The 20,181-nt window shown below is 43.2% G+C and overlaps 4 protein-coding genes across 4 annotated transcripts; 1 reads left to right on the top strand and 3 right to left on the bottom strand.

The window, feature by feature from the left end:
- The first annotated feature begins 10,894 nt into the window (after positions 1-10,894).
- LOC129745311 (nucleolar GTP-binding protein 2) lies at positions 10,895-13,279 on the top strand. The gene is made up of 2 exons (XM_055738299.1): positions 10,895-12,057; positions 12,127-13,279. Exons 1-2 carry the CDS (start codon positions 11,076-11,078, stop codon positions 13,203-13,205), a joined length of 2,061 nt encoding a protein of 686 aa, XP_055594274.1. The 5' UTR covers positions 10,895-11,075; the 3' UTR covers positions 13,206-13,279.
- A 373-nt stretch (positions 13,280-13,652) lies between these two features.
- Positions 13,653-14,342, bottom strand: LOC129746894 (phosphatidylinositol N-acetylglucosaminyltransferase subunit P). Its single transcript, XM_055740822.1, has one exon. It carries the CDS (start codon positions 14,340-14,342, stop codon positions 13,737-13,739), a length of 606 nt encoding a protein of 201 aa, XP_055596797.1. The 3' UTR covers positions 13,653-13,736.
- A 23-nt stretch (positions 14,343-14,365) lies between these two features.
- Positions 14,366-14,848, bottom strand: LOC129746895 (EKC/KEOPS complex subunit LAGE3). The gene is made up of 2 exons (XM_055740823.1): positions 14,700-14,848; positions 14,366-14,633 (listed from the first exon to the last, which is right to left on the bottom strand). Exons 1-2 carry the CDS (start codon positions 14,723-14,725, stop codon positions 14,366-14,368), a joined length of 294 nt encoding a protein of 97 aa, XP_055596798.1. The 5' UTR covers positions 14,726-14,848.
- Positions 14,849-17,589: 2,741 nt separating this feature from the next.
- Positions 17,590-19,278, bottom strand: LOC129743083 (uncharacterized). The gene has a single exon (XM_055735034.1). It carries the CDS (start codon positions 19,276-19,278, stop codon positions 17,590-17,592), a length of 1,689 nt encoding a protein of 562 aa, XP_055591009.1.
- Positions 19,279-20,181: the final 903 nt, after the last annotated feature.

The following is a 20,181-nucleotide window of genomic DNA, read 5'->3' as shown; positions in this document are numbered from 1 at the left end:
CTAAATGGTGATTTGTCAGAAGAAATATACATGTGTCAGCCGGAAGGCTTTGTGAAGAAGAAAGATCTTGTCTGCCGATTGAATCGCTCGCTCTATGGACTGAAACAAGCTTCGCGACAGTGGAATGAACGCTTTAACGCATTCGTGAAGAAAATTGGGTTTATCCGAAGTGCAAATGACCTCTGTCTGTATACACGCGATACCGGACCAGATCAGGTGATCATTGTTATTTACGTTGATGATGTGCTAGTGGTCAGTCCGTCTGAAAAACTTGTCCGGAGTGTGAAAGTGTGTCTCGCGAAGGAGTTTGAGATGACTGACGTGGGTGAAGTCCGTCATTTTCTAGGCATGAAGATAGAAAGGGACAAGTCGAAGAAAGTCCTACGTATCACCCAGCGTCGTTACCTGGAAAACCTCCTTTCTCGTTTCCAGATGGAAAACTGCCGTCCAATCGCTACGCCCATGGAGAACCGTCTCAAGTTAGCGAAAGGAGAAGAATCAAAGAGGACCACACAACCGTATCGTGAGCTCGTAGGGTGTGTCATGTACGTGTCGCTTACGTCCCGGTCGGACTTGGCTGCTACCGCCAATTATTTCAGCCAGTTCCAGGCCTGCCCTAACGAAGAGCACTGGGTGCAGCTACGTCGTGTGCTCCGATACGTGAAAGGTACACTGAATTATGGATTGGTGTATGAAGCAAGCATCGATGGCCCGATGCTGGAAGTTTATACGGATGCTGATTGGGCCAGTGACATTGTGGATCGTCGCTCGGTGTCTGGCGCCGTTTTCAAGTTGTTTGGTGCCACGGTGAGCTGGATCGCTAAGAAGCAGGCAACTGTATCTCTGTCCTCAACGGAAGCCGAGCTGGTTGCCCTTTGCAAAGCTGCGTGCCACGGCCAGTGGTTTATCCGAGACTTGAAGGATTTGGGACTATCCGTCGTTGAACCAGTTCCGTTCCACGAAGACAATCAGTCGACTATAAAGATCGTTTCCAACGCAAAGGATACAGGTCGCTTGAAACATATTGATGTCAAGCATTTCTTCGTACGAGATTTGGTTGAGAGCGGATGCATCAAGGTCGACTACGTTCCATCAGCAGAACAGCAGGCGGACATCTTAACCAAGAGTCTTCCTGCCCCGGCATTCAGGAGATTGCGTGCCAGTCTAGGATTGGCTGACTGCAGTGTTTGAGCGGGCGTGTTGAGAGTGCAAACCCTGCGTACATCTCTAATTGCGCTCCCCTTCGATGACGCTGAATGCGTTCCTGTTTTTATCGCAGCTGTCAAATGCTGCTAATGGACTGTTTCCGTTTTTGTTAACTCTCTTAAATTAGACCTCGAACAATAAACACGTTTCTTTTTGTTAACGCGAGTGTCCGAGTATTATTTTGTTCTCCGTCGTCCGAATTGCCCATAACACTTTAATTTTAACATATACTGAGTGTTGATTCGGAAGTAGAAGAAACTTGATTAAGACAGCTTTGCTGTTCAGCACGCTTCAAAACTGTAAACGTTTATTATTATTAGTGATATGAAGTAATCATTATTAGGAAAGTGCTACATACAATTTGGTTTCCCTTGTGAGATTTCTATCCGAACCAACTCAAGTAGTGCCTGTTAGCATAGGCTATCTAAACATATTCGAAGCATAGCATTAGGTTTACAGGTGTCATTAAAAGGAAAAGATTTTACTTACAACTTCTTCGCGAAATCAAATGTTTTCTCTGCAGAACTTGAACCACGGAACTCCGTTATTCGCCTGAATTTTAAGTAATCGTAGCAACTGATCTATTACGACGAAATCGGATTATTGAAACTTCCCTTACTAACGGTATACAAAGCAATCTTACCAATCTTATGAAATTAGACCTGCTACTGCAATTTTGTTTATCAACACTGCTCAGAACAATATTTAAAATGAAAATCTAAGAATAAACGACGGCTAAATAGTTCTCCTCCAACGTACTTAAATTGTGCTTGGATCACGTTTTTTGTTTTCCTCTTGTAAACAAACTGACTGAGATGACTTAGATGTCACTATAGGGAGCAGTCGGGACTCACGCCACTAACATGATTCAGCCCAGGGGTATTCTCATCATTCTCCCCCCCCGTGTAGTTCCGAAGGCTCCAGATTACATCCTGCCTGGTCTGGCGAAGGTCCATCTACCTCTAAGAGTGCTAAATTGGCTACCGATTTCATAGTGTCTCCATTTGCTGAACGAACCACAGCCCTTCGCACTTGGCCATCTGGTGCAGTAATCACACTAACAACGCGTGCTCGTACCCAGCCATTTCTCTTCTGTTGATCGATTACCATGACCAGATCACCTGGTTTTAACGGCTTGGTCGGAGTAAACCACTTCGTTCGCTTAGTTAACATCGGCAAATACTCTTTGACCCACCTTACCCAAAACTTGTCGACCAGTGTTTGAGCCAAATTCCAGCTATCCCGTAATGTCCTGTTGGTAATCTCTAACGGAGTCACAGGTTGATGGATGCCAGTACTGCCATAGAGTATAAAATGGTTCGGGGTTAAGGCCTCTGATTCTGCGGCATCTAAAGGGACGTAAGTGAGAGGTCTATTTAGAATTCACTATAGATTCTGCTTCAAGCATTACAGTCTCTAAGACTTCTTCGCTGGGATGTTGTGGATGGTCCGATATGACATCCATTGCGGCCTTTATGGATCTTACCATACGTTCCCATGGGCCTCCCATATGGGGAGTCGCAGGAGGGTTGAAGAACCATTGCGTGCGTGCATTAGTGAATATTACGGCGCAGTTTTCGTGGGCATTACGAATCTGACTAACGAGAAGGTTGTTCGCGCCCAAAAAATTGGTCCCATTGTCGGAGTAAAATGTACCTGGAGAACCTCTTCGCGCGATGAACCTGCGGATGGCCATAACACAAGACTGGGTCGAAAGGCTGGACACTAGTTCAAGATGTACTGCTCTTATAGTAAGGCATGTAAACAGTGCCACCCAACGCTTAACCAAACTACGCCCCTGCTTGACCATTAGCGGACCAAAATAATCTATTCCGGTATGAGTGAAGGGCTTGACGAATGGTGTCAGTCGAACAGCAGGTAAGGGTGCCATAATGGGAAGTTTAGGGAGGGCTTTCTTAACTTTACACCACTGGCATTCTTTCGCAACACGTTTCACTAGCGTACGCAAATGAGGAATGCGAAAACGCTGACGCATCTCATTGACTACTGTTTCATTATTCCCGTGCAACAGACGACGATGGTACTGATGTATGAGCAGGTAGGTCAATCGGTGATCTTTTGGCAGAAGGACTGGATATTTACCTTCTAACGGAGTTGCAGGAGCGGCTCCTATTCTGCTATTCATACGCATCACGTGGTGATCATCCATAAAAGGAGTCATTTGGTACAACGAACTTCCTTTTCTTATCGATTTTTGTTCTTCAAGAGGGTTATTGAGGTTTTGAAGCAAAATATTGTACTCTTCCGAATATGTTTCCAACTGAACCTGTCGCCATAAAAAGTTTTCAGCTGACGCGATTTCATCGGCTTCAAAAATTCCTTTTCTAGGGCGCCTTTGATACCACGCGACTAGTCTGTAAACATATACTATCGCTCTCAATAATCTATTGAACTGTGAGTATCGAGAGTAATCGACCAAAGGTTTGAAGGTTTGAGCATGAAACATGAAGACTGCTCGCATTTCTTCTTCAGGATTACCAATAACTTTAAATTTAGATGGCCATTCGCATTCCGGTTTCCTCAAAAATTCTGGTCCAGTGAACCATCGACATTGAGGGCTGAAACTAGGCTCGGCATTCCACTTTGTGGCCTCGTTCGCCACGTTGAGTTTCGTCGGTACATGCCTCCATTCGTTGATAGAAGAGTTTCGTAGTATCTCACCAACTCTACACGACACATACTGATGATAACGTCGACTATCGGACCGCAACCAGGACAGGACTGTTGTTGAATCTGACCAGAGAAACCTTTCACTAACTGGGAGAGTCAAAGCGTTCATTATCTTCTGAGTAAGGCGGCTACCTTCCACGGCCGCTTGTAACTCAAGACGTGGTATAGAAAGCGGCTTCAATGGTGCCACTTTCGTTTTCGCTGCAATGATCGCACATTTTGGGATTCCATTATCTAAAATACGACCATACACTACACAGGAATAAGCCATTTCACTCGCATCCACAAAAGTGTGAAGTTGAAGAGTGTTTAGACACTTGGGAGGCGAGTTTTTGAAGAAACATCGAGGGATAATTATTTCATTTAATTGTTTCAGCTTTTCACTCCACTTGAACCAATTTGCATGTAGTTCTGTTGGTAAATGCTCGTCCCAGTCACAACCGTACTTCCAAATTTCTTGCATTAAAATCTTCCCATGTACGATGAAATGGGCTATCAATCCAAGGGGATCGAAAAGTGACATAACTATTTTCAAAACTTGCCGCTTAGTAGGAATGACTTTGAGATCGATAATTCGCATCGTTTCCGCTTGGAACGTGGCATCGAAGGTGAAGACATCTGTGTGGGGTTTCCAAACCATGCCTAAAACTCGTTCAGATTTTTCTTTGGTACTTATCCCCTGTTCCAGGCTTAAAACCTTCTCTCGTGTATCTTTGGATTCACCAAGTTTTTCTAAAACTTCGGTAGAATTAGAAGCGAAATTCCTAATTTCAAAACCACCTTGCGCGTGAATTAGTTTTACTTGGTTGACTATTTTCACAGCCTCTTCTGGTGTGTCTACACTTTTCAGGTAGTCATCCATGTAATGTTCATTTACTATATCACTAGCGGCTTGCGGAAATTCAGTGGCATATTCCATTGCGTTGCGGTTTTTCACGAACTGGGCTATACACGGTGAACATGTTGCTCCAAAGGTAGCCACGTCCATCACGTAGACTTGCGGTTGTTGGTGCGGATTTTCACGGAAAAGGAAGCGTTGATACTGCTTATCAGGATTTCTAATCCTGATTTGGTGGAACATCTCCTTGATGTCTCCGGTGATAGCGATGTCCCTTTGCCGAAATCTCACGAGGATATCAGGCAGCGATGTGAGGAGATCTGGACCTGTGAGCAAAGCATCGTTGAACGAAATCCCCTGCACTCGAGCTGCAGCGTCCCATATCAATCGAATCTTCTCGGGTTTCTTGGGATTTTGAACCACCCCAAGAGGAAGGTACCATGTCTTCTCCGGATCTGTGTTTTGTAACTCCTGCGTAGTTGCTAGATGGGCATAACCCTTTTCCAAATATTGCTGTATTTGTTCGCGTATTTTGTTTTCTAAAAACGGGTCTTTAGCTAGACGCTTCTCTAGGGACTGTAATCGGCGTTCTGCCATTGAGAAGCTGTTTGGAAAACGTTGCTCCGGGTGCTTGAATAGTAGACCGGTCTCGAATCGACCGTCGACCCGTCGCGTAGTCGCTTCGAGTATGGCCAGAGCACGTTTCTCACTATCGGTTACATGACCTTCCGCTCTGGATTCTTCTCCTTTCAGTAGTCGTCTAATCAATTCGTGTAATTCACGATCGCAGGACTCCGCTTCACAATGCACACTAACGGTTTCGATAGCTTGTGATCCAATCAATTGTTTCCCAAAAACACACCACCCTAAGCGCGTCTTAGTTGCGATCGGGTCATTCGCACCACCTTCTCGGATTTTCAAGGAAGTTAACAGAGTTGCGTGTTCAATACCGATTATCATACTAGGTGTGACCTTCGCGTACCCTTTAACTGGCAATCCTCGCAGATGTGGGTATATATTTTTCAAATATTCGTAGTCCATAGATTGCGAAGGAAGCAGTAGTTTTTCTACTGTACGAACATTGTTCAATCTGTACATTTTTTTCAGCGAAAGACCGGAAGCTATCACCGATATTCTTTGCGATTTTTTCTCTTCTCTTGTAACGTTGCCCGTCCAACTCAACCACAATGGGTCGGTTTGCCCTTCAATTCCAAGCTCGGTTGCAACGCTAGCTTCCAGCATAGTGGAAGATGAGCCGTCGTCTAGGAAAGCAATTACTTCGATCGACTTGCCATTTGCTTGCACAACGATGGGGAGGTAACGGAAAAGTGAAAAAGAACATCCGGTATGGTGATGAGCAATACTGACGTTCGACGCAGCGGAAGTACTTGGGTTTGCGGCCGATTGTGGATGTAGCAGGGGGTGGTGACGAACACGACAACCGTCAACATTACACTGTCTCGTAGAGCGACAAGGCCATTTTTTGTGAGGGATGAGGCAAAGGCGACAGAGCTTTTTCTCTTTTACTGCGTTCCACCTGGCGTCTTTGTTCAGACTTTGGAATATTTCGCAGTTAACGATTTCGTGGCCAGTATAGCCACAAAAAATGCACGCTTTCTTAGGATATTCCGTTTGCAATGAGATCTCTGTTGGATTATCGATAGCCACATGTGTAAAGAGCGAATGTTTTTCCTTACCAACTTTTTTCGTATTTTCATTTCTCGTGGGAACTTCTGGCATGATAACGTCACTGGCAGTGTTCATGAGTTCTGTCATGAACAGGCCGAACACCTCGAGATTCACGGTTGTGTACTGACGTTTGAACCAGGACCAATGCATCTGCATTTGCGGAGGTAATTTTTCAACAAGTTCTTGTATCAAAGTCGGGTTACATAGATGTTCCAAAAGATTTGTGGTTATCATATGATCAACCGTATTTTGAACGGCCAATGCGAATGTTATAATGGAGCGTAGGTTGTCCTCTTTCGGTGGAGCAGTTTTCCGAAGTGTTTTAAGCAGTGAATGAATAATTATTTCTGGTCTGCCATACAGTCGCTTCAATATATCCAATATTTGAGGAACGGACTCTGGGGTGGTAAGTTTGCTTTTAACCGCTTCCAAGGCCGGTCCACGTAAACAACGTTGCAATCGGGACAAATTCTCAGCATACGAAAACCCACAGGACATCGTGCTATTCTGGTACGTGCCGTAAAATAACGGCCAGTCTTGTGGATCGCCAGAAAAGTAGGGTAGTTCACGGGCTATCACTTGACGCGCTGCGAGTTGGGCTGCTGAAGGCATTTGATAACTGATCACATTCTTCCCCGATTCATCTGCCATTATCGGGAATGGAACACCGTGTGTTGATGTGGGAAGAGCTCTGTTTGTGTTGTGTAATTCGCCACCAGTAGGAATGGATGATGATGGTCTTTGGTGTTGCTCAACTATCGTTAACTGAGCCAAAGGAGATACGATTGTAGAGATGTCATGTGCGATATCATGATTGAAACCTTGCGTGAATCCGGGATACCTATTTGAATTGCGACTCGATTCAATCGAAACTGGAAGTGGTTCTGGCGTGTTGATTATAGGATTGTGTACGGCGGTGCAGCGTGGAGCGTAAATTTTACTTGGAATTTTAGGAATAGTTCCGGTTGAAACGTACACTGTAAATTTTTGCCTCGATTTCCAGCAAAAAAAATTGCTGGAAACGTTCAGCAATCCAATTTTTTGCTGGAAACCAGCAATCGATTTTCGAATTGCTGGATTTTTCAGCATTCGGTTATGTGCTTGTCATTTTTGCTGAAAAATCAGCAATCGGTTTTCAAATTGCTGGACTTTCCAGCAATTGATCTAGTTTGCTGGAAAATCAGCAATCGAGTTGTCAATTTGGAGTTTGTTTTTGTTTCATACGCTGAAGTAAGGTGAGATTCTATTTTACGAATTTAGGTTAAATTAATATAATTATTTTATTTTCCTCTATATTCTAGCAACCAGGCATCAAGTCAAGGGTAAGTTTTTATTGTACAGGTAGATATTCCATAGAAGATACTAATCAAAACTATTTTACAGGTGGCGGATGATCAACACTGCGGCACAAAGCGGCCACCCCAGAGCCGATTTTAGAAAGTTATAAAAAAAAGGTTTTTTAAAAAAAATAAATCCCTTATTGAAAATAGGAGTTGTTTTTATTGCTTATTATATGCACAGCCAATATTAAACTGTAATTTTGAATTGAAATATAAATTTCATACTAAATACTGCCGGTTGTGTTGAAAGAAATAGCTGGTTTCCAGCAATCTGGATTGCTGATTTTCCAGCAATTTGAATTGCTGGAAACCAGCATTAACGTTTGCTGTTTTTTCCAGCAATTGAAATTGCTGGAAATTTTGCTGGAAAGTCAGCGGGACAAAAACCAGCAAAATTTTGCTGGTTTCCAGCAAAAAAAAATTTGCTGTGTAAGGTCCGGCTGTCGTCACCGAAGGAATCGATCCTCTGCATACGGATGTCATGATGTTAGAATCAGTTCTCATGGCCAAATGTGGCGGGTAAGGTCTGGGTGTGCTACGAATAGCTGCCTTCGAAACAAGATCGTTCTGTAGCTGATTTTGTCTTTCGTTGCTGATCATTTGTAGCATCGTGGTCGGAGAAATTTCCTTTGAAGACCAGCGAATGGCAGACGGAAGATGGATCCCAGAAGCCAACCCAACAGCTGGATCATTCCGAATATGTGGGCTGCTAGTTGTACAAAACGCTACCTGATTGCTGGTTGTTACTGTAGATGGAACTACCAAACTAGCGTGAGGAGTGGATGAAGATGTTGGTGCTACTATAGTGTGTGAAATAATCTCGGCTGAGGTGAAACTGGATATGTTTTGAACCTCGTTAGGAAGGGCTGATGCCGGAAAAGCTTGGGCTGAACTACTAGATGGCTGCTGTGGTAACTCCCACTCGGTCGGCGCGTTTTGCCCCATATTACCCGTGGTCCCGTTTGCTAGCCACTCCGATACTTTCTCCCTACTACTTCTTTTACTACTGACACTTCCACTTCCTGCTTCCATTACTGCTTCAAACCTTTTCTTAATGTACTTTGCTTCCATGTCATATCTTTTTTTCCGCAATTCCTTTTCACTAGTCGCTTGTCGCTTTCTTGCTGCTTCATCTTCTTCTGCCTTTTTCTTTGCAGCGGCCTCTTCTTCGGCCAATGCCTTGATTTCGAGCTCATGTTGTTCTTTCAACAGCATTAGTTCCTGGTCCACACGCGATCTACGCGTTGAAACTGATCGAGCATCCGATTTTTGGGAACTTACGTTTGGTGCCAAGGGTACCGATGTACATGCTTGGCATCGCCACGAACGATCGGGATTTTCGATGGAGTCCGATACACCGGCGCACTCGTAATGGGCCCAATTCGAGCACAAGTCACACCCAACCATCCGATCGTTATCTGGTTTATCGCAGTGCAGACAATGTGCGTCTGTGGAGTTTCTTGGCTCTGCAGATGCCATAACAAATTTTTTGAAGATTGTTGATTCGGAAGTAGAAGAAACTTGATTAAGACAGCTTTGCTGTTCAGCACGCTTCAAAACTGTAAACGTTTATTATTATTAGTGATATGAAGTAATCATTATTAGGAAAGTGCTACATACAATTTGGTTTCCCTTGTGAGATTTCTATCCGAACCAACTCAAGTAGTGCCTGTTAGCATAGGCTATCTAAACATATTCGAAGCATAGCATTAGGTTTACAGGTGTCATTAAAAGGAAAAGATTTTACTTACAACTTCTTCGCGAAATCAAATGTTTTCTCTGCAGAACTTGAACCACGGAACTCCGTTATTCGCCTGAATTTTAAGTAATCGTAGCAACTGATCTATTACGACGAAATCGGATTATTGAAACTTCCCTTACTAACGGTATACAAAGCAATCTTACCAATCTTATGAAATTAGACCTGCTACTGCAATTTTGTTTATCAACACTGCTCAGAACAATATTTAAAATGAAAATCTAAGAATAAACGACGGCTAAATAGTTCTCCTCCAACGTACTTAAATTGTGCTTGGATCACGTTTTTTGTTTTCCTCTTGTAAACAAACTGACTGAGATGACTTAGATGTCACTATAGGGAGCAGTCGGGACTCACGCCACTAACATGATTCAGCCCAGGGGTATTCTCATCATATACTTTTCAGTTCACAGAGCTCTACGTTCTTTTGCGTACTTTCTACATACTGGTACGTACCAGACTTTCTACATACTTTTTCGTATTATCATTTTTACATACTAGTGGCTTCCTGCACTTACGGGTTGTCTTGACTTCTTTTTACTTACTTTTGTGTAGTATTTTCAAAGGGTGTGTTGGAATGAAAATTTGTTGTTGTTTTTTTTTTTGAGTGATTAAGCTTCTATTAAAAGTAAAATCGTTCATAAACATCCGTGACTACTTATTATTTGATATAAAGTAAATTAGGTATAAAGTAAATTTTACTTTAAAAAAAAACTCATAACACTTGTAATGTATGATTGCTGTTATTGATTTTTAAAATTTTGTCTTCTTATTTTCTGTGCTCTGGTAATGCTCCTTCCTGACTTTTTTCCTTTGTTCAAAGATTCCAAAAAAGCTCTATTTTGCTAGTCATATCGAATATGTTACTAAAAAGTAGAATTATTGGCTTATTTTAATTTAACAAAGTTTAATCACTTTAATCTAAACATTGAGTCACTTACATTGTTTAGGTCGAACACAAATATTTGTCTATAGTTTGAGTTAAACAGCTTCAAAAGTGACTAACTACATTTTAGCGTGCATCAAAAGCTCCGAAACTGAGGTGCCAGGTGGTTTTATCAAAAATCAAAACACCGTGTTGAAACAAATCAGAATTTTTTATGACTGACACCACTAACATTTGAAAAAATAACTCGCTTCTCTGCTTAAATAACATAAATAATGGCGATATATAACTACCGAAATCGACTCAAATTATGCAACTGAAGCGAGCAGAGTCGTCCTTGAAAAATTAGGACTGTCTCGCGAAAATTAGGACAAATCCAGATAAATCAAGACATCTGGCATCTCTGTATAAAAAAGCTGAAAGTGAAAAGCTCAGTCGCAGGGGTTTGTTATGACAGTTCCGAGACGCATTCAAAACATTCGGCGGACCACGTTTTCCCATTTCGGTCGGTAGTGGGTGTCGTTTTGCGTTGCAGCCGAAAATTACCTTAAAAATACGATAATATTCGTAAAATTTCGGTTTAAAAATTGTAGTTAATAAAAGTTTAAAGTAGGTGTTTCCTGAAAATATCGTTAACAGAAGGAAATCACTCAAATCAGCCCCACAATGCCGAAGGTAAGTTCCCGTTCGGGGCCGCCCCGAAAGCTGTCGACCAACAAGTCTGGGCATTCGATGAACCCGGAACGGTCGACCGAGGGCCTTAAGGGAGTGGCTAAACCGAGAACCAAAGCCACCATCAAGCGGCTTCAGATGTATCGGAACTTCAAAGCGAAGCGGGATCGAGACGGGAAGATTCTTACGCCGGCACCGTTCCAAGGATGGGTTAACAGTGGAACCGTGGCCAGGGTTGAACCATCTCCAAAGTGGTTCGCCAATTCGAGGGTTATTTCCCAGAATTCTCTGCAGAAGTTCCAAGAAGAGATGGGAAAGGTGGTTAAGGATCCGTACAAGGTGATCATGAAAGCTACCAATCTTCCGATAACATTGTTGAATGAAACGGCTCGGTATCAACGGGTTCATTTGCTGGATACCGAAAGCTTTGAGAACACTTTCGGTTCCAAAAAGCAGAGGAAGCGTCCCTCGTTGAAGGTACGGGACTTGGAGGATTTGAGCAAAAGTATTGAGGAATCGACGGAACGGTATGACGAGAGTAAAGATCGTGACTTGGATCGGGAGGATATCGATGGGGTTAAAGATCAGGTTCGAGATTGGGTTTTCGCTGCCGGGCAGAGTAAACGTATCTGGAACGAGCTGCATAAGGTTATCGATTCGGCTGATGTGCTGCTTCAGGTTTTGGACGCTCGAGATCCCATGGGCACTAGATCTAAATATATCGAAGGTTTCCTGCGTAAGGAAAAGCCCCACAAGCATCTGTTCTTCATTCTAAACAAGGTGGATCTGGTACCGATTTGGGTGACCCAAAGATGGGTGGCTATTTTGAGCAAGGAATATCCGACCATCGCTTTCCACGCCTCGCTGACTCATCCTTTCGGCAAAGGGGCCTTGATCAATTTGCTGAGACAGATCGGAAAACTGCACGTCGATAAAAAGCAGATAAGTGTTGGATTCATCGGTTATCCGAATGTTGGTGAGTTTTGAGATTTTTAATCTTCTGACTTAAATTTATAGATAAACCTTAATATTTATCCCTTTCCAGGAAAATCTTCGGTTATTAACGCCTTACGAAGCAAAAAAGTCTGTAAAGTAGCCCCGATCGCCGGTGAGACAAAAGTTTGGCAGTACATTACCCTGATGAAACGGATCTTCCTGATAGATTGTCCCGGTGTGGTTTATCCGACAGCCGAAACCGACACCGAAAAAGTTCTGAAAGGTGTCGTTCGAGTCGAGCTTGTTAACAACCCAGAAGACTACATCGAAGAGGTGCTTCGTCGAATTCGTCCCGAGTACATGATCAAAACTTACGGCGTCTCTGAATGGACCTCACACATCGATTTCCTGGAACAGGTGGCCCGGAAAGCTGGTAAACTACTGAAAAAAGGTGAACCAGATGTGCCAACGGTCGCAAAAATGGTTCTCAACGATTGGCAACGAGGTCGGCTACCATTCTATGTGGCACCGGAAGGATTTGAGCTGCCAAAATCGGTTCTGGAGGCCGAGGCAGCTGCTGCCGCAACCGAAAAGCAGGACGAAGATCAAAAGAGCTCTTATTCGGGTGTCACAGCAACTCCAACCATTCCCGATTCAATCAAGAAGGGCAAGGAGCTATTCCAAATTCAGGACTTCCGCAAGATTAAGGTCAACTTGGAATTCGAAAACGATGACGTTCGAGAAATCGACAAAATCGATTTGGAACTGTTGGAAAAATTGAAAGAAGAGAAGAAGGCCGAAATCAAAAAGAGGAAGCAAAGCAAAACCGGGGAAGGCAAAAAAGAGGACGACGAAGATTCGTCCGGTATTTCCGATTTCTACTCGGAAGACGAGTACGATGAGGAAAGTGGAAAAGTCGTACACAAGAGTGCCAAACAGCAAAAGGCGGCAACCGAAACCGGTGACGGCGCCAATGAAAAACAGCAGAAGCTTAAGAGTGCCAGTGGAAACTTTGTGGTGGAAGATGAAGAAGAAATTGCTAAGACAGCCGTCAAGAAAACGAAGCTGACGGCCAAACAGAAGCGAGCAATCGAACGGGCCGGTAAGCGGAAGAAGATCGGAAGCAATTTCTACGAAACGCACAACGTTAAGAACCGGAATCGGAACAAAAAACCGAAGGCGCCTTGAGGAGGGTTGGACGACGAAGGAAAGAAAAAAATATATTCTAAAAAATTTAAAGGTAAATAAAACTATTAAGTTTATTTTTTTCAATTTATGTTTTAGGGCTAAAAGAAAATATCCTTAACTTATCAGATAATGTTCCTAAGGCAATAATTCACAAATCCTTGCAGTTTACTTTACAAGTTTTGTACTTGCTCAACAGCATAAATTTGACGGTTGAATTGAAGATTCGGATTTTCGTATGTATAGAAATCTGACGTGCTCTGAATTTCGTTTCGGAAATTCTTTCCTTATCTCGTCGAATAAGTCTTCTCGTTCCTGATTATCTGATTTCCATAAGTTTCTGAAAAAGACCCAATTTAAAATGTTGCTTGTTTCAAATTTTCGAACTAGATCCTACTGGTTATTAAATAATTAACAATGGCCAGATGTGATAAGAAATTATAAAAATGATTTCCTCTTGACATATTTATATTTGGCATTACGTTCTTCAATTCCTTCCCAGAGGAAAATTACGGATATCCATATCAGTATCAATTAAATTCTTTTCCTGTACAAAACCCGATTCACTTCCACCAGACTCAAATCCGCCACGGCCGGAACCATCGCCCTAGTCCTCAGCTTCCCCAAATGACTCGGATCCTTTCGCAGCAAACAGCGCTCCTCATCGGGACAATCGCAGATGTTAGCAATTCTCACACTAGCCCTCAAATCCGAAGCCGTCGTCACCCGGATCGAGTGTTTGGAACAGAACGGCTTCACGGTCCAACTGTCTCCGTAGGGTCGATCAATTTTCTGGTTGCACCGTTGCCGATCCGGGTATTGATACTGGCAGCGCACGATCGTGTACCGATCCGTAACGGCCTCCCGAGAATCCGGTTCCGGCATCATGGCCAACGAAAGCGACGGGTAGATTAGGAAGGCGAAAAATGTGAGACCTACCAGAAGCAGGATAGGTATGAACAGCGCGAAATATTTATCCGGAAGGTAGGTCAAACCCAAACCGTCCAGTATTTTCGTGGGGATGAAAGCCCACAGGACGTAAAGGATAAAAAGGGTTTTGAAAAGTAAAAATAAAGCGAATCCATAGATGGCACGGGAAGCAGTGGGGGCTGGAGTGTGTTCCGGCATTCTCTCCGTCATCAAATCTTTTCGCCCAAACTGTGTTAATAATGTTGATACTGCTCCGTAGTTGGTGGTCCAAATTGGTCCAGCGTTTCACAGCATAGGATTAGCGACTCGAAAAAGGATGTGACCCCGACCCGAACGTGCTTGGCCGTTTCGCCGCGGAATTCAACGATCAACCGGCTGGGATCAGCCTGATCCAGCTTCAGGTGCTTCTCGATGAAACTTCGCTTCGGTTCCGTGTCGATCCGGAGCACGTCGTACGCTATTTCCGCTTCGCGCTTGGATGGAAATGGAACTTTGAGGGATCTGCGTTGGAGGTATGAGAAAGTTAACCTTTATGGTTAAAGAACAGCAAAAATAATCATTACTTACACTACAATCGGACCACTAGCAGACATTTTAGATGATATTCAAACAAAGTTTGTAAAGATTACTGCATTTTAAAAATTTTCATTCAAAAATGCGCTTCGATGGAGTTTGTTTTGAAAACTACACGCTCAAAAAAATTTCTTCGAATAGAGTTTAGTGAGTACGAACTCAAAATTGAGATTGGGATGAGACTTCCCACCCAACAAACATTTTTGCTGATTAAAAACGCCAATTCTCTGATCGTATGCTGTTTTGAGGTGCTGATTGCTGATTCAGCTTTCTGGCTGAAGAAGGAGATATTTCAGCGCTGTTTCAGCCAGAGATGTTAAAATCGCGAGTCTACATACTCGCACTTTGCCCTTCTTTGCAGAACGATTTTATTTCGTTAAACTCAATCTGCAATGATGCTATCTAAAGTTCAACTCGGAAAGCATCAGGAAGTAAGCTTCGGGTAAACTCGGCAGAAGTAAACAGCAATCGGGGGAAACATCAGCAAAGCAAACGCACAGTTCTGCGGATTAAAAAAAATAATCGTTTTCGTTCGGCAGCCGAACACATCAATCGGACAACGCATGGGGGCGTGGCTAAAAGTGATAGATAAAAGGGAACGGGAAACGAGCGAGAGAAGGGTGCGAGGAATGTTAACTCGGTCCGTCGGGCAACGATCGCTCGTGAGCATTCGTGTACGGTAAGCTTCGTTCTGTTGTTTCATTGGTGGGATTTTATTCCTGCGAGGCATGGAAAACATCAATTCGGAACAGTTCTCTTCGTTTTGTGTGCAATCACGTCATGATTGGAACGAAGATAAAATCAATCTGCACACAACAAGTTAAACTCGGAAATAATCAGCCGAATGATTCTTTCCGAGGCGAGTTTACACACCGCTGGTTTCAGCGTATAGGGAAGTTTTATTTCAGCCAATAGAAAGTAGGGGCAAATTGGCTTAAGAATAACTCGTTCAGCCTTCGTCCAACCATTTTTGACACCTTCAAATTTGACAGCCGTCAGCTGTACAAGGGTAGCTTCGAAAACGTCTATCAGCAATATCAAACTTTTTGTTATTCATGACGAATCAAAATAATTATCTTTTGAATCGTCTAATGATTCGAAATTTCTCATTTTGCATGATAAAATGGCCTTGCCGGGAAATTTACATTTTATTCTCGTAGCAATTTCAATTTCTTCATATGAAATTGACCTTGGTTGAGAAATATTTTGGTCGCTTAAGAGCTACACTTTCTGCTCCTTCTCAGAATGCATGGTATGGTTGGTTCTGCCTTCTGCGGCATGAGACCAACAAGTCGTAGCTTCAAAGTTCGAGACAAGTTCAAATAAAGAAAAAAATAACACGGGAGGGGAAAATTAGCTGGCAAACATCGGACATACATCGGTCAACATTCTTTTTTTTTTGTTGCTCCGTCAATTGACGTTTCATGTGGTTTCATGTCATCTTCGCTGATTAATTTCTCCAGATCTCGATGTTTAAGGGCTGAACAGCAGCTTCTCTCTGAATTTGGGTTGCCTTCTTTCAGCAAGATAGCTGATTTAAAATTAGAACTAAACAATGTTTCAGCGGTTGTTCAGCAAAAAATGTTTTTTGGGTTAGGGCAGTTATAAAAATAATTGGACAAACCAAAATAGATCCTATCTGGTGAAAAAAAAACTGGCCAACCCACGGATGAGCAAATATTCACAAAAATAAATCTATTCTAGAATTATTTTTTTCAAAAATTTTGATTTGGTTTTCAAAATAAACTGTAAACGTTATTTTGAAAACCAAATCAATTTTTTTTCTGGAGGTCACAGCTTTAGGGGAATATTCCTTATCTATTTTTTTCTACAAAAATCTAATTTTTTGACTTGAATTCACTCATTTGCGCTGTTGTAACTATGATCTTAATTTCAATTAATTTCTATCAAATTTAGAGTTTTGAAATCGTCTCGTCTTGTCATTTTCAAAACAGATCTGTGTTCTTTTGATAGAAAATGTCATGTTTTCTTGTAAAATTTTAATGATTTTTTTTGTGAATTTACTGCGACTTGCGACTGAAAGCTTTTCAAAACAACTCTAAAAAAATGTGTCGCGAAATTATTGCGACACATTCAATCCGCGATGCCAGGTAAATTTTTGACGTTTTGGAGTTAGGACAAATGTATGGCCGTTTTCGAAAGCTTTCCAAAAGCTCCCTAACTAATCGAAACTCTTCTATGGAGGACATGGTGTAGACTTTTTGTAGTCCGTATTTGACGTGACTCAACTAGAAAATTTATTCTTTTGTTAATTTACAATGTTGTTAACAAATATGAGACCAGATTACTTATAAATAAGTCTTCTACTTCGATCACAACTAGTTTGCCGAAGATCCTACAATCAGTTCCGGATTCGGATTCCTGTTAAGTTACGATAAAGTTACTTTCTGGTGTTTTTATAACAAAGATGGTTACTTACGATCTGATGGAGAATATACAGCAAGATATTTCGCAAATGCAATATTTATCCGGGAACGACAATTCACGGCAGTGAATTCGACCTAATCGGAACACATTTCTTCAATTAGCAAATCGTATTTGATATTTGGAGAATATTATCATAACTTACGTTTAATCAACCTACTGATCGGAATCTTGCTAGAATAGCATCAAACTCAGCTAAGAAAATGCTGCACTTCGGCACGAGAGAATACAATTTTAAGCAGAACTATAATTTTCACCAACCAATCTATCAAACACGTTTTTCAATTTTTCCGACTTTTCTACTTTTTCTTTTCTCCTTTCTTTTCTCCCCTGTCTAACTATCAAACTGTCAAACTATTCTGTCACAAAATGGGTTCGATGTTCCCCCTAATTTCACCCTCTCAGGGCCGTAGCAACACCCCACCCCGTAACGCCCACTTTAGGGGGCTTTACCTTCACATACATCTAGCAATGCAACCTTAACTACCCCACGGCGAAGAATCCCTGTACTGGTAGCTACGTCGACCTGCCGAACTTGTCCATCTTCTCCAGGAAACGTCTTCAACACTCTTCCACGAAGCCAGCCGTTCCGAACGCTTTCGTCGACTATCACCACTAGGTCTCCTTCACGTAGGGGTCTCACATCATGAAACCACTTGGTACGAGGCGCTATGGTTGGAAGATAACTCGCAATCCACCGCTTCCAAAATTGATCCAGCATGTAATCCATCGCCTTCCAGTTCGTGTTCAGCGCCGTCGGTTCATCTATCGGCACTTTCGCTGCATTACTTCCGCTTGAACTCATCAACAGGAAACTGTTCGGTGTGAGCACTTCAGCATTTGGTGAATCAAGTGGAACGAATGTTAACGGGTGTGAATTCACTATCATCTCGACCTCAGCCAAAAGGGTCATCAGTTCTTCGTCGTCAAGTGGGCTGCGAGGAGCTATGGTTTTCAGTGCATCTTTGACCGATCTTACTTTGCGCTCCCAGACCCCTCCCATGTGGGGGGTCGAGGGGGGATTGAAATGCCATTCGGTGGAAGCATTAGTGAAGGTCCTCGCTGCACACTGGTTGATGGCTTTGACTTCGTTGATAAGCTCTCTCGACGCCCCGCGAAAATTTGTGCCGTTGTCGCTGAAGAAGTGTTGGGATGGACCTCTTTTGGCTACGAACCTGCGAACTGCTCTGATGCACGAATCCGTCGACAGCGAATAGACGACCTCGAGATGTATTGCCCTGACGCTGAGGCAGGTAAACAGACATACCCAGCGTTTCACCGAGCTTCGCGCCCTTTTGACCGTCAGTGGGCCGAAGTAGTCCAGGCCGGTAAACGTAAACGGTCGTACATACGGCTTCACTCGAGGATGCGGTAACGGAGCCATCTTTGGAACGTCAGGCTTGGCTCGGTAGACGCGGCACCACATACAGGTTTTCAAAATGGACTTCACTGTGGCACGGAACTTCGGAATGTAGAATAGCTGCTGGAGTTCGTTTAAAACTGTTTCTGTGTTGGCGTGGCCGTAACGTTGGTGATATCTCAAAACGATTAGTGCTGTCACATGGTCAGATCTTGGAAGTATTATCGGGTTCCGGAAATCGTCAGAGTAATACAGAGAGTTGATCCTGCTTGAGGCCCGCAAAATGCCATTTTCGTCCACTACAACCGACAATTTAGCTAACGAACTTGATTTCGGAATCTTTTTGCATGCTTCAGGAAGATCGGTTATTTTTAGAAGAGCTTCTACTACATCGGGAAACGCCGAGCTCTGCACTTTCCGGAATATCGATATTTCTGCGGCTTCGTAATCTTTCTGCGTAGGTACCACTTCAGAATCGCTGTTGACTCTAACAGGACGATAACGATCGATGAAGTTGTGGATGTAGGCGAATACTTTGACGAGGCGTTCGAACGACGAAAACTTAGAAAAGTCAACCAGCTGTACACTGTTGGTCCCGCGATGAATATGAACCGATCGGATTTCTTCAGGCGTCTCTGCTACATTCGGTTTTCGGTTTGGCCATTCATCCTCCGGACTGTATAAGAATTCGGGTCCTACGAACCATCTACTGGTGGAACAGAAATTGGGACCATTGCCCCACTTGGTAGCATCGTCAGCGACGTTCATTTTGGAGGGTATCCAGCGCCACTCGTTGATCTTCGATATCGATAAAATTTCACCCACACGAAAGCCCACGTATTGCCGGTATTTGAGAATCTGCTAAGTGATGTTCGCTTTCAGCTCTGGATCTTTTGCCAACCGCCTCTCCAAACAACCATTTCGTTGTTTTGCCATATAGTAACTATTTGGCAGCTTGACGCAGTCCGATATCCACAACAATCCGGTTTGAATTCGACCGGAAGCGGTTCGTACCGTGGTTTCCTCCAAAATCTTCCTCGCTCGCGTGTCCTCTTCGCTTTCCGGTGATAGTTGACCTTGAATGCCGATTGTGTCGCTAGAGACGAATTCTCGGACAATGTCTTCAAGGTGTTCATCCGGAGCACAACTGCAAACGTTCACTCTGGCTCGAGACTGTTTTGCTGTTAATCCTCTGCCACCAAAAACTACCCAGCCTAAGCGAGTCTTGGCGGAAACAGGTTCCTCGTTCCTACGTTCACGCCTACCAAGCGTCATAATCAGCCGAGCATGGTCCACCCCGATCAGAATGCTAGGGGTTGCTTCGTTGTAACTTTCGACTGGCAGTCCTCGAAGGTGCGGGTAGAGCTTGACCAAATCAGGATAGTTAACTGTCTGCTTCGGGAGACCCAGATTTCTGACTGTGCGGACATTTTTCAGCAGATGCTTTTCTCCTCCGTTAATCTTTGCGATGGATAAATTGACACGACGGGAGGAATTTTCCTTTCTGGTTACATTGTTGGTCCACTCAAGGCATAGTGGACTCTCCGTGCCTTCGAGGCCAAGTTCTTCAGCCGCTTCGTTCTCTATTAACGTTAGATCGGAACCGTCATCCAGGAACGCAAACGCCGCTACAGATTTCCCGTTTCCGAACAGTCTCACGGGAAGGATTTT

The sequence above is a fragment of the Uranotaenia lowii genome, chromosome 2 (genome assembly GCF_029784155.1).
Source record: "Uranotaenia lowii strain MFRU-FL chromosome 2, ASM2978415v1, whole genome shotgun sequence".
Taxonomy (NCBI): Eukaryota; Metazoa; Arthropoda; class Insecta; order Diptera; family Culicidae; genus Uranotaenia; species Uranotaenia lowii.
This window is presented reverse-complemented; position numbering and strand designations above follow the sequence as displayed.